Raw genomic sequence first — 13,824 nt, 5'->3', positions numbered from 1 at the left:
CTGCGTATTTTTCTTTCTCGCTGCACGCCCTTGCAAAGTGTATCCCTGTGTGTTTATCATTGCCGACTTGGTTGAATTGCTGAACCGTTTACTGTAATGTGGCTGCTGTACTTTGACAGATGTTCTGATTTTTTTCTTTTTTTTTGCCTATATCATTATTCACTGTTTAGTTACAAAATGAACAGAAACTCAATGAAAAGGAGGAAAAAAAAAAACCAAACCAAACCAAACCAAAAAAACAAAACCTTGCGAACTGGCTTCCCAACAAAACAGCTCCACCAGCGAATCCTTTTTTTAGCTCTTTCTGCGCTTTCATGTGCTAATCTATAACCTCCTTCTACTGTCTGACCTCACAGGGACCGCCTGGTTCACAGCCCTCGCCACACGCACAGCCTCCACCTCACAATCCTAACAGCATGATGGGACCCCACAGTCAGGTAAAGACCCTAGCGGTGTGTAGGGCTGTGCACTCGATTTTGCTGGGTTTTTCCTGTAAGCATGTCGGGAGCGGCTCCCCGCGGCGGGAAACGGCCAGAGCCTTCCCGGGCGCCGGGGAAGCCGGGCTGCTTCCCGCTGCCGGCGATCCCCGTCTCCTCCATATATATTTTTTTTTTCCTTTTTTTTTTTTCTCTCGTTGTCACCCCAGCTCCGATATGAAATGTTGGGTTCTTCCCAGTTTTTGTATGTGCAGTTGACAATGGACTGAGAAGTCAGTCGTGGGTATCAGACAACTTTACCTTCCCGAGGTAGCCTCCAAAGTTTAACTTGATTTGGGTTTTTTAAGCTTCTGTTAGTAGCAGCAACTGTAAAAAGTAACTTAAGTGTTTCCTCTTTTTTTGGTACTTAGCATTGGGGATTTTTTTTGTGCGTGTCTGTATGTGCTTATTTGCCACTTTTTTTTTATTATTATTATTTATTAAAACTCGGACAGTATCTAATGTTCAGGGTTTCCCGTACGCTAATTTTAACAGCTTTGTGCAGTGTTGTCGAAGTATGTCAGACGGTCTCTCAAACAGTAATAAATCTACGGAAAACGTTAAAAAACGGACTCCGAACACTTTTTCTTTTTTTTTTTCTTTTTTTTTTTTTGTCTTCGAACTTACCTTTTTAAAAAGGAATTTCTGCAGACCAATGTGTAAAGTGTAACCGGCCTTTGTGTGGAACACGCTGTCTCCTTGCAGCTTGTCGCTGAACCTAATTTTGTGTAATTGCAGCCTTTCATGTCGCCGCGCTACGCAGGAGGTCCCCGGCCCCCCATCAGAATGGGAAACCAGGTACTGCTCTCCCTTCCCGCTAACGGGCGGTTCGGCTCGGTGGGCGCCCTTTGGCTTTTTCTGCTGCTTGGCGGGGAGAAGCGAGGAGGGAACCAGACGGGCTAGCGAGGCCTGGGAGCACTTCCCGCGTTTGGTTGAGAGGCGCCGCTCGCTCCCCCGGGACGCCATCCTTTTCGGGGGGGGGGGGGGGTTGGAGCATGAAGTGGCCAATAACCGGTTGTTGAGGTTCAGCCGCACGCGGGGAGTAGGTGTCAGTCCAGCGCACGGTACGTTTCCTTCCCGCGCGTCGAGCTCCCGGCTTGGGCGGCACGGCGCTGCCTTCCCTCCGCGTGCTCCTTCCGCTTTGTCCCACCCGGGCGCCGCGGCTGCGGCCCGTGGGAAGCCCGTCCTGCTGTGCCGGGCTGACCCGCACCATCGCGCACCGTATACGTGTGCCCTGGGACCGCAGGAAATTAAAGTGACGGAGATAATCCTGCCGCTGGGGTCACCCAGCGCTGAGATCAGCTGCAGGGTCGAGTGGGGCAGGTCGCTTCCGAATTTTTGGGGTTAGGTTTATCCTCTTATCCCGGCTTAAACAGTAACAGTTTGTCGGTGCCGCTGTGAACCCGGAGCTCCAGCCCATACGCTAAGACCGTCGTGTTGAGTTTAGTCATTTATCAGGTTTAAAACCATAGTGTGCAGATCTGGGTGGTAATAACCTAATCAAAGGTTTCCTCTAATTTGTTTTTAACAAAAAGTAACAGGTAATTCATTTTAGAAACAAAGTACTTTGGGAAGATTACCTTGGGAGCTTGTTTTCGGCTGATACTTCTTACAAGTAAAGCTGTTACTCTTATATAACTCTTATTGCTAGAAACAGCACTGGTGAGGCAGCAGAACAGGCAGCGGGTGCGATCGAGCAGCTTTCTCAATGCTACCGTGTGCTGGGCTTGAGACCTAAGTCACTGGCAGCGGCAAATGTGCACCTGGGGGTGACGCTCAGGCAGCTGAGGCTTAACCGTCCCGCCGTAAGGACACTCGTACCTCCGAGAAGTCAGTCCGAGTCGGTCGGGGCGGGAAAGCCACAGGGTCACTGAAAACACTGGCTCTGCTCGCGCGGGAAGGGGGGACGGTGGTGCCCCCGCGCTGGTCCCCCGCGGCTCCCCGGCTTGCAGAGCTTTGCCGGCGGCGCGGAGCGCGGCCCGGTGCCGGGCACGGGGAGGAGGCGAAGGCCCGCGCTGGGCGAGGTCTGCTGCGCGCAGCTGCAGGAAGCGGGCGGGCAAACACCTTGACGTTTCTCCTTGGAAAGCTGCCTTAGGTGCAAGCTGCTGTACCCAGATTGAGCAGCTTAAGGGAGTGGGCACCAAACAAGGTAGGAAAAGCCAGTGGTTTTAGATCACTGTTTGTCCTGCTCTGTTTGGGTTGCCGTTGCCATTAATACGGCTGTTTATAGCTTTAAAGAGACGTTGAGTCATGTTCAAGCCAGAAATGTTATTTAAAATAGGGAGTTTTCAAAATGACCTGGTGCTGCAGCACTTAAAAACAACTGCAGCCCGATCTGTGGCGGGGAGTCAGGAAGGGAACCGAGAACAAGAGCCGGACGAGTTGAGCCACCCGGGATCAACGTGACTTTGTGCAAGCGAAACGCAGCGCGAACGGCAGCGCTGCTCCCTGAGCTGCCTTTAAGCTGGGCCTCTGGGGTCCCTCAGCCTTTCGCGGCGGTGCGGGCAGGGGCGCGGGAGGCGAGAGGACCTGCTGGCGTGCCCACGGCTTGCTTTGTGGAGGTCCTACCGAAACCGCTGCCTAACGGGACCGAAACGCAGCTCGTGGTTTCAGCCCGCCTTGCGTTGCAAAGACGCATCCAGCCTCCGCGTGGGCAGCGGTTTGGGAAGGATTGGCTTAGCCGGGTAGTTTGGGAACTCCCAGCCTCCAAAGTTGTGCTTTTCCCTGTAAAGTTAATTAGCAGGATTTTCTCCTGAAACACCACGTACAAAAACGCAGATTTGTACGTACGCAGAACTTGGTGAGATTATGGAGGGACAAAGCCAGTAAGTAGGAAGGCAGTAAAGTTAGATAGCAAAAATATAAATATCCATCAGTTCAACAACCTTGTTTATCCTCCTCTTGCCTCCCATCTTCCAAGCTGCAAAAAACCTGGGATTCAAGTCTGTCCTCCATTGGCGGACGGGGCAAATTTTGGCTTGGCCTGGCTGTATGCGCCCAGTTCGTAGCTGTACTTTGTTCAAGCAGCGGGAGATGTTTCACGGGGGTATTCAGATAAAAGGCAGCGTTGTTTCAAAACCGTTTACAGTTTGCTTCCCCAAGGCAGGTGGTATCTGTGTTTTCTCCCCCCCTTACCTGTGCAGAGCAGCAGGGGGGAAGGCAGCCTTTGAACTTTAAACAGCCGCGTTGCCCAAGCAAGAGCCTGGATTTGGGGAGGGGGGAGCAGCCAGAGCTAAAAATACCAGAGTAAACGTCCGCTTGCACCGCAAATGAGGCGTCTCCCCTTGATTAGCAAATAAATCACTTTAACGTATATGATTTGGCCATGGTGCTATGTAAATACCTCGAAACGGCGCTGCCAGTCTCCTTTCATTCCCGGCTTTGACGCTTCTGCCCCGCTTGGCCCGGGGTTTCCCCCCACGCTCCAAAAATAGAGAGGAGGTTGCAGTCTGACCGCTTGCAGGCTGAAGGGGAAGGAGGAAATGGTGGGAGCTGCTTTGGGCTTTTTCTAAAGGGTGTTTGCAAAAGAAAGCAGGAGGGCTGTCAAAGCAAAGGTAGGCAAATTCCAGGAGGCTGTAGCAACACGTCCGGGGCGGTAGCGATCCCGAGGGAGGCAGGTAGGCGCTCTTCCAGGCGGCCGCAAGTCGCATTGCGACACGAAGGGTGTTGTATGGCGGGGAGCACGCCAAATAACCCGAGCACCCCTGCAAAGTGCGAAACGGCGAACTGCCTCTGTGTGCGTAGACTGCATGTTGGCCAGGTTTTGCGGGGGGTGGGGGGGGTGTCTTGTTTTTCTTTCCTTTTGTTCTGTTTTGTTGTTGTTGTTGTTGTTGTTTTTATCTTCCTCCCCTTGTTTTAACGTGTAGCCTCCGGGGGCCGTTCCTGGTACACAGCCATTGCTGCCCAATTCAATGGATCCCACGCGACAGCAAGGTAAATCCAACCGAGGAGGTCGGAATGTTTCCCCCTTTTCTGCTAGCTGTTAATTTGGGGTCTACACGCTCTTCTCCCGTATAACGTGCCTGCTTTCCTCCCGACAGGGCACCCTAATATGGGCGGACCCATGCAAAGGATGAATCCTCCACGAGGGATGGGCCCCATGGGTCCTGGTCCACAGGTAAACTTCAGCGGAGCATTTCTTCTTCCGTCCGGAGCCAAATAGCATCTTATGGCTCTGAAAATGCCAAACACCATCTGAACAACCTCTGGGGGCTAAAAGGCCTGGGAGTTTTCCCCCCTGTCCCCCATTAGTGTTAATGCATTTTACATTAGTCTTGCATCTGGAAATCCCTCCTTTTAACATTAGTGAGGTCTTCAAAGCTGCACATCCTCATTAAGGATATTGCAAACCCCCTCTTGCTCTTCAGTCAAAGGGGATGCCACTTAGCACCAAGCCTGCACTACGTTTGAGTGCATTATGCAATGTGCCTGGGAAATACTTATGACCCTAACAGCAGGAAAGGGAAAGGATGCTCACATTAAAAATAAATAAATAAATAAAAATGGAAAGATTCCTTTAGCAGGGGAATAATTCTTTCCTCTGCTCATTTCTCCTCCCGCTGCCCGGTTCTGCAGACTTCTGGAGCTCTCTTCTATTTTAATCATTTCACATTTGGATTTTTTTGGAGGGGTAGGAGGAGAAGGAGAGAGGTTGGTGTAACGGAACTGTTTGGTTTAGGAGGAAAGGTGGTTTCTGTAGAGAAAATTTCACTTGGAAGTTGATGGGGCCCCTTGGCACTTCCACCCCAGGACGAGGATACGCGGAGCAGCGCCTCGCTCGCTGCCCTGTGAGCTGCGGAAAAGTGCTGTCGCCCTTTCTCTGTTTCCTCCAGGAGCTGTGGTGTTTCAGGAGGTGTTTCAGGAGCTCCTGCCCTTTCCAGGCATTCAGCACACTTTAGCACTCGTTCACTCTAGTAGTTAAGACGCCTGCACTGGTTTTGGTTGTCTGAGTGGGTTTTTTTACATGTGTGCTCTTGACTTTGGAAAAACAGTATAGCTCCCTCCACTTAATTTCACAGATCTGTAGCCCAAACTAAAACAAAGTTGTCTCTTGTGCTGCAGTAATACCAAATCCTGCTTCAGTTACTCGAGGAAGGGAAGGTAGGGAGGGGAGAGCCAGCCCAAGGAGGAGTAAACTCTAAATTAAGCAGATCTAGGTTAATATATTCTGTCTTTCTGTTGATTCATTTTAAGAAGTGAATTTGCATGCTACTCTGTTGACTCACTTCTGTTTGTTACTTCTAAGAGACTTGAAAAACAGATTACCATATTTTGGTTGTAGGTTTATCCTCTCTGCATTGTCGCCTACGTCGAGTTTTCAGTGCTAGGATCAGAGTCTGTCAGAGCTGAATGTGTGTGTTTGAGTTGTGTTTTGTTTTTCCCCTTGAGACTGTTGAGCTAAAAACGTGTATTGCGTAAAAAAGAGTTGTGTCATTTCTTTTTAATGTGAGCCCGAGAAGGGAGGAGAGCCCGGATTATAGATGCACGTCCGTCACCGTGGGCCGGGCATCGAACAGATCCGTCGTAGGGGGGGAAAAACCCACAAGCAGCATTTCACGGACGAGGCCACCGTCCGATCGCGCTGCTCTGCGCCGGGATGGCCAGGGATGCGCAACCTGGTACTGCACTTACAGCGCTCCCTCAAGCCAGATTAGAAAAAAAAAAAGGCATTTGTTGCAGCGGCCCCAGCCAAGAAAAGCGTGCCGGGAAGGTTCTGGATGCTCTCTGCGGTTTGGCTGAAGGCGGCTGCTCGCTTCCAACTTGAAAAGATTGCCGTGAAACTTGGAAGCGGCAGCGCTGCGCCGAGTGCCGTGTGGGATGATGGCAGGTCTGGGAGACGAGAAGAGTTGTGAAATTTTCAGAGCTTTATTTTTTACTCTGCTATTCCCTGTGTACGTACATTAGAGAGAGCTTTTTAAAAATGTAGTCTTCCCTTTGAGAAGTACAACTGCGTAAACGGATGTATTGGCTTCCCAATCTGGTGCTGGCGGGGTGCTGTCTTTCTCAAGCGATCCAGAAACGAGCGCTCGGAGCGTTAGTGTGTGCAAAAAATGATCAAAAATATTGAACCAAAATCATCAGCCTATAGCACCCTGCATGCCCAGTGCCTCCCAGCTACCTTTAAAGAAAGAAGAAAAAAAAGCTTTGCATCAGGACCTTCCCAAATATTACCTAAAAGTTATTCCAAATGACAGCGAAGCATCCAGCCAGGACATCCTGGTGTCCTGACAACAACCATCTCTTATCCGCTGACTATTCATCATCTCTTACAACCTAACACTGCCGCTTTTCCCCTTTAGTAGTTGTAGTTTTAACTCTGCACGCAGAGGCCTTGGTTAGCGATGCCAGGGTGAGATCCATCGTGCCTCTATTAAACGGTTTTATAGCTTCCTGGGTTTCGTGCGCATCTTGCCGGAGCCCGGCACCCAGGTCGCTCGGCACAGCTGTGGTTCTTCCCCACCCTTCTTGAACGTCTTTCAAATGGCTTCGTTTCGTTCCTTTCAGCTCCAATTAGAAAGGCTGAGGGTTTTTTTTAACATGGGGTTTGATGCTGCTATTCAGTGTAAATGGCTGGGATTTTGATCAATTAAGGACGCGCTAGTAATTTATTTGGGGAAAGCTTTTCCTGCCTCCTCTAAGCAAACTTATAGATGCCTGCAGCAGAGCAGCGCACTTCAGCGCACGCGTAAATCCAGGAAAAAGTCAGTGGTGCTCAAGGACGTGCTTAAAGTTCAGGTCTGAGCCCTCTGGGGAGCGGTGAACTATGAAGTGCCCGGCGGTCCCCCTCTCCCGCCCTAGCCGTTTTTCCCTAAATGACTGAAATACTGCTCCAAAAGGTGCAGTGCGGGTGGCAAGGCGGGCGGGCTCCCCCCGGGGAGCGGGGCGTCGGGGCGAGTTGGTGTCTGTGGAGGAGCCGCGCTCCCGCTCGGAAACCGTCCAACCGGGCAGTCAGTGAGTCCTGCGCCTTCCTCCCGTCCCGACACCCTCCTCCTCCTCCTCCTCGCGCCCTTGCGGAGCCGAGAGGAGGACCAGCCTGCGCGGCTCCGGGGCCGCCCGCCTCTGCGGGGAGGATTTAAGCAGAGAGCTCTGTAGCAACATGAAAACAAACCTTGCTTTTTTTACACTGCTCCAGGCGTAATCCTAGGAGAACAGGATGCTCTTCTGACTCGGGGAAGCTCCTACGAGTGTTTGTGCTGTTGGCATCCTTTGCCTTCCTCATTTCGCTGCAGCGATAGTCATCCAAGCAGTGGCAGCAGCTTTTCTCTTTCCGTCCCTGTTTTCTCCTGAAAAAACAAGCGCATCCCTCTCATGCCCTGGGGCCGTGAGCACATTGGTGTTCTGGAGCGCAGGGGGTGGCTCTCCCCCCGCCGCCGCGGCGGTTTGGGTGCGCGGCTGGCTGCGCGCGCCCCCTCCACCCGCGCGTCCCGGGGCTGCGCCCCGCGGCCGGGCTGCCCCCGTGCCGCGTTTCGCCCTTACGGCACGGCCTGGCTTCCCTCCGCGTTGAACCGCCTGCAGCTACGTCTTGCAGTCGGGCGTCGGGAAGACACCACTGCCCTGGTGGGTTTCTTTTTTTACAGTTGCTGGTTGCTTGTATGTTCATCATCATCTAATTTTATTTATTTTTTTAAATTCTAGTTCATTTTCACAAACTAACCCTCTTGTTTTTTGTTTGTTTGTTTTTTTCCCTTCTCTTTTCTTCTCCGGTTTCCCTTCTCGTTATGGTAGACTGATCCTTGGTTATCATTGCAGAACTATGGCAGCGGAATGAGACCTCCACCCAACTCTTTAGGCCCCGGCATGCCTGGAATTAACATGTAAGGCCAATCCGTGATCCTTTTCCCCGTGAATATTTGCCCGTGGCCTCTTGCTTTACGCGGCTTTGGGAACTGCGTTGCTGCTCGCTGCCTCTGTGCGCCGGGAGGCGGGGGGGAGCGGGGGTGAGGGACGTAAGCAGACCTTTCCTCTGTTTAATTTTACTCCAGGGGCCCGGGAGCTGGCAGACCATGGCCGAACCCCAGCAGTGCTAACTCAGTAAGTGTCCGTCTGTCCTCGCGTTTCAGCAGAAGCGGGGTTGGGGGGGGGACCATCCCGGAACGCGGGGCGCCCCGCGTGGGACACGGGACCTCTCGGAGGGCTGTCTCCAGGGGCTGCCTGCCGGCACAGCCCAAGGGAGCAGGAGGGCAGGGCTGGAACGGGCTGGAGGGTGGCCGCGCGCCAGAGGAAGCTGCACCACCCTCTCTAACAGACGGAGCTTCCTCACCTGGGCGTGTCGTTAAACGAGTCCAGCTAACGAGAGGATTTTTTCTTTCCCCTTTCGTTTAGTCGTCCCCTCTGTGTCTAAAGCAGAAACTCCCTGTTCTGGGCTGCTCCTCTGCTGCTCTCCCGGCTTTGGGATGCAGCGGGGAGCGGGGAGGGTTTCAGAATTTGCAGCGCTTGGCCAAAACCAGCCGCTTAGCTTTGGGGAAGGAAGGAGGCAGCATCTTCCTGCAGCCACCTGCTCGTGGAGCGGCTGTAGGTGTCTGATGGGCTCCAAAACATGCTTGATCCTCCTCTGGTACCGTTCAGTTTTTCTGCCTTTGCATCCCCTTCCTAGCAGGGGTTTGGGGGAGCAGATGAAGTGGGTGGCTCTGCATCTTGGGCGTTCAGGAGGTCTCCGCTGGGCACGGCCGCAGTTCAGCCTGATTTGAGTCTTGGGTGGACCACATGGGCCGCAGGCAGTGTGTTAGCTGCGTGGCTGGTCCTGCTTTTTGGCTAAACCCGCCTGTCTCTTATCTGTGTCTAGATCCCATACTCTTCTTCATCGCCTGGTACATATGTGGTAAGTCCTTAAGCTTAAATTGCCGGTCTTGCAGTCAGGTTAAAGAGAGATGTTACGGCTCAGCGACTCTTCCCTTGCACGCGGGGATGCGAAGCAGCGCCTCTGTCCTGTGGCCAGGGCGGGTTCGGGTGGCCTCAGGTCTAGCCTGGGGGGGAGATGTTTTAAAACACCAGAGAATCCAAAATTCTCTGAAATGCCACGTGTTTACTCGGCATCCTCCCTTGCCAACGTGGCAGCAAAAGCAGGAGGCTTTACAGAAGCGCTCCCTGCAAATTGTTTCCCTTCTCCACGCTCGCATCCCCACAAACACCTCCTGGTTTAAAGAAAGGGTGGGGAAATCCTGGTTTGTCTCGAGGCTTAAACAAAGAATTGCACTCGGCTCCGCGAGCGCATCGGAGGCTTTAGCGGGAGATTAATGCTTGGCTGGCTACCAAGGTGAGACGTGGTTGCTGACAGCAGCAGGATCTCGCTGACCTGCTGCGGCGCGCGGCATCGCAGCGGGGTGATGGGCGTCTCGTCTCTCCGCAGGGTCCCCCTGGCGGCGGCGGCCCCCCGGGAACGCCCATCATGCCCAGTCCCGCAGGTACGAACCCGCAGCGAGCCCCCGCGCCCTGCCGTGAGCCCTCGCGTCGCGTCGCGTCGCGTCGCGCCGCGCCGGCCCGCGCTCGCCTGTTGTTCGCCCCGGCCTTTGTGTCGCCCTCCGCCGCCGGAGCTGGAGCTCGGTGGGGGCGGCGAGCGAAGCGCCGGGCTGGCGGGGGGCGCGCGGGGAAGGGCCGGCGCTGCTGCCCCGGGGAGCAGGGCTCTGGCGCGCGGCGCCCGGCCGCGGCGCGCCGAGAAAACGTGCGGCCCCCCCGCCTGCTCTCTGCCACAACATCCTGCCGCGAGGACGTAGCCGCGTAGCTTTGTGCTGGGGAGTTAACGGCGAGCAGGGGGGGGGTCGTGCTGTTTTGGGGCCGACGGGAAGCCAGATCTGTTTGCTCCGAGAAATGAAACGTTTCGAGCCGGGGCTAGGCTCTCCGTGCAGCGTGTTTGCTCTGAGCAGCCGCCTTCCCCCGGCCCTCGGCGCCGTCCTTTGCGCTTCAAAAAAAAAAAGCACCGTCGGGCTGCAGCAGCGCGGGGAGGCTGCCGCTGCCGCCGCGGTCCCCGCGGGCCGGGGGGCCGGGCCCGGTTTCGGGAGGCCGAGGGAAGGCGAGGCGCCGGGGCCGGCGGGGGGCCGCAGCTGCAGGGGTGGAGCTACGCGGCGAGAGCGCGGCGCCGCTCGCCCCTTCGGCTCCTGCGTTTTCCTGAGAGCCCTGACCTACGTCGCAGCCTGGGTCCTCGCGAAAGAACCCGGCCACCGCGGCTGGGCGTCCGTCCCCACGCTCGCCCCGTCGTCCCCCACCCCTGCGACTTCCCGAGGTTCCTCCAGGTATTCCTTAATTCAAAGGCCGCGACAGCAACGCCGCTCGGGAAGGTCTCGAGGTGTTAAACGCGTTATCCTTCCGCGCCGCCCCTGACGAGCAGGCCCCGCGGTTGCCCGTTAGAAGTTGAATTATTTTTCACAGTTGAGTTTCTGTGATTAAAAACTTTGTGAATCTTCATTAAATACAAATTAGCCAGAAAATGGTGGTACTTAAAGGGAATTTTAGGTGATAAAATACAAAAGAATGAGTTCAAGTGGCACGAGTTTGTTTTAATTAAGAAATGAATTAATCACCCGACTTACTGGGCTTCACTGTTCCACAGATTCAACAAATTCAAGTGACAACATCTACACAATGATTAATCCAGTACCGCCTGCAGGCAGTCGATCGAATGTAAGTCTGCTTTCTAATAATTTACATATCAGATACCATAACAAATCATAATTAACTTCATCAGTTGAGAGTAAAGCAGTTTAATTGATTTCAGCCATTTGTTACAAAATAGAAATAAAACAAACCATCAAAAAGTGATTAACCCTTCAGCGAATTTGTTAATTTTTTATGCTTATTAAGAGGGTGGCGTTCCTGCTGCTCTGGTCAAGATCATGGCAGCTGCGCATCCAGCAGCGTTTTCAGGGATATGGGCAACTTCAGGCTGACTTTCTTCGGATGCCGGGCCCAGAGAGCCCTTTGTGCTGCCGCGGCACCTGTGTTTCCCTGCAGCAGTTTGGCCGAATTTCCTCGCTGAACGTTTAGGGTTGCGAGCCCCGAGTCGTGTCCTTGGAGGCTGGCGGGTCACAGAGCGGCTCCTACCTCCCCACAGGGCTGATCCGCGGCTCAGCCGCCCGCAGCGCAGGGGTAAAAAACCCAACAAAAATAGAACCCCCTCCAAAAAGGTCCTGAGGGAGCTGGGCTTTCTGGAGGAGGACAGAAGAGAGGAGCAAAGAGCAGGCAGACACCTGAGGGGCCTGGCAGCGGGAAGCGGAGCTCCTCCAAACCCCGTGGGAATGCGCTGGCGCGCCCCTGCAGCAGTGCCAGCCCCGCCAGCCGGCGCACGAGACACAGCCGCGGGCATCGCTCGTGGGAGAGACCGACACCGGCACCCTCCCGAAGCTGCAGTCCTTTAAAGCTTCAGTCGAGGCTGTGTGCCGCTGTGCATCACCGGCGGGAACGCGGTGGCTGTGTTTTAAATTCCATTTTGAAATGTGTTTCGGGTTTCTCATCCCTGTGAAAACACTCGTGTTCCTAGTCGCAGGCTCCAGTGCCTGACAGCAGAAGTGCTTCACCATTTCTCGACACAGTCGAGGCTGCGCTGTGCCGGGTGCTCCCAGGCGCTCGCCCCATCCCAGCGGGTTTTAGGAGCCGTCTGGGGGCATCCCTCGTCTCGCTGCCAGGCTGAAGGGTGCGGAGGGGACGGGCAGAGAGCGGCCGAGCCGCGAGGAGCCGCCGCGGCTGTGGCAGGGGTCTGGGGCGTTATTTTTCGGGTCACTGTTGCCTTTCCCTTCCGCAGTTCCCGATGGGACCCGGCTCTGACGGCCCGATGGGCGGCATGGGTGGAATGGAGCCTCATCACATGAACGGATCATTAGGTGAGCGCCGGCACGGCGGTGCCCCGTGTCCCTGTCACCCGTGCGGAGCTGCCGGACCAGAGACGCGCGCCCGTGGCGGGGGTGGGAGCGCTGGGTGCCGCCCGGCCAGGGGAATGCTCCGCTCGGACTAGCTGCATCTAGAACGCAGGCAGCGGGCGCCTTCCCCGAAAGCAGCGCTGCTGAGGTCCGGCTCGCGCGCAGCAGGGTGGCCGATGGAGCCGCGGGAAGGGCCGGGGCTCCGGTGCCTTCTCCTGTTTTGGGGGCAGCCCCCAGTTCAGACTCGTGTGCAAAACAGCGCCTTTGGCTGAAAACCGAGAAGAGGAGGGAGAAGGGAGCAGGCGGGAGCCAGGGCCCTCGCTGCATGCTCAGTAAGGTTTCTTTGCTTTTGTTCCCCCCCCACAGGGTCAGGAGACATAGATGGACTTCCAAAAGTAAGTGCGCTCGTGGGCAGCTGGAGGACGTGTGCGTAATCCCCCCCGTCTCATAACGCCCCGGTAGCGGGACTGCTGCGTGCGTTCGAGACCCCGCGGTCTGGGAGCGGGTTCCATGTCGGGGACGCGACGGGGGAGCCGGGAGCGCGGCTGGGCTGGCTTGCGGCGCGGCCGGCGGCATTGGGCCGCGCTCACAGCCTTCCCCTCCTGTCTCCCTCAGAATTCTCCAAACAACATAAGTGGCATTAGCAATCCCCCGGGCACTCCAAGAGACGACGGGGAGCTGGGAGGCAACTTTCTCCATTCCTTCCAAAACGACAATGTGAGTGTCCTGCCCCCGCGGGCTCCCTGGGGCCGGCACAGGTGCCCCGGCGTGTCCCGGCACGGGGGCCGATACGGTCGGTGGCGGCTGCTCGGCTGGGGATCCCGAGTCCTTAAACCTTGGGTTTTGACCTTGGCTTGGCTATTTGTAAGCTGCTCCCGGACAAAAAGCGGGGGAGGAAGAAACATGCCGGGCGTCTCGAGAAGCGGGTGTGGGTAGGCGCAAGCTTACGTTCTTGCCAGAATGACAACACGTGGGTGTAATGAGCGAGCGGAGAGAAGGAAGCGGGAGAAGATCCCACGGGATGGAGACTAGCTGGAACAAGTACCTTAGATCTGCACCTCCTCCACTCTCTCCCTGCCTTGGGAGCCGCTTCAGTTCCTCCAAAATAATTTGATTTTGAGCTGGTGGCCACCCCCTCCCGCTTTACAGCGGCCAGTGCAGGTGTAGCCAGCTGTGCTTGCCTCGAGCCTGGATCCAGCATCTGAGATCTGCAGTCTAGTAGTCTCGCTGATTTAAGGCACTATGTATGGATGCAGAAGTCTCTCCCGTTTTTACTGTATTAGCATTATATACATGCATGCATTTTAATTATTTTTTTAAAATTGCTTCCTACCCCATACTGTTTTGGTTATTTTCTCCCTGGAAAGACAAGTTATAGAGCAGATTATGTTCTGATAAATTAGAGTCTCTAGCATATTCTCTCTTTCTGATTTATTAGATCCAATTATGTTGCTTTATAGTCTTCATAAGCCCGAGTCTTACTTTTATATCCCCCTTTTCCC

The 13,824-nt window shown here is 54.8% G+C and overlaps 1 protein-coding gene across 5 annotated transcripts in view; it reads left to right on the top strand.

The window, feature by feature from the left end:
* The window catches only part of SSBP3 (single stranded DNA binding protein 3), a 98,122-nt gene that overhangs the window by 84,119 nt on the left and 179 nt on the right, over window positions 1–13,824 (top strand). For 2 of the 5 annotated variants that reach the window (XM_067301288.1, XM_067301286.1), the window contains 12 exons: window positions 357–437; window positions 1,215–1,274; window positions 4,343–4,409; window positions 4,517–4,593; window positions 8,226–8,290; window positions 8,459–8,507; window positions 9,259–9,294; window positions 9,823–9,877; window positions 11,020–11,090; window positions 12,208–12,286; window positions 12,689–12,717; window positions 12,938–13,039. In XM_067301288.1, coding sequence (XP_067157389.1) covers window positions 357–437; window positions 1,215–1,274; window positions 4,343–4,409; window positions 4,517–4,593; window positions 8,226–8,290; window positions 8,459–8,507; window positions 9,259–9,294; window positions 9,823–9,877; window positions 11,020–11,090; window positions 12,208–12,286; window positions 12,689–12,717; window positions 12,938–13,039 — 771 coding nt within the window. The remainder of the gene's footprint in view (window positions 1–356; window positions 438–1,214; window positions 1,275–4,342; window positions 4,410–4,516; window positions 4,594–8,225; window positions 8,291–8,458; window positions 8,508–9,258; window positions 9,295–9,822; window positions 9,878–11,019; window positions 11,091–12,207; window positions 12,287–12,688; window positions 12,718–12,937; window positions 13,040–13,824) is intronic. The other 3 variants (XM_067301290.1, XM_067301287.1, XM_067301289.1) reach the window with 2 other exon arrangements.

The sequence above is a fragment of the Apteryx mantelli genome, chromosome 8 (genome assembly GCF_036417845.1).
Source record: "Apteryx mantelli isolate bAptMan1 chromosome 8, bAptMan1.hap1, whole genome shotgun sequence".
Lineage (NCBI taxonomy): Eukaryota > Metazoa > Chordata > Aves > Apterygiformes > Apterygidae > Apteryx > Apteryx mantelli.
This window is presented reverse-complemented; position numbering and strand designations above follow the sequence as displayed.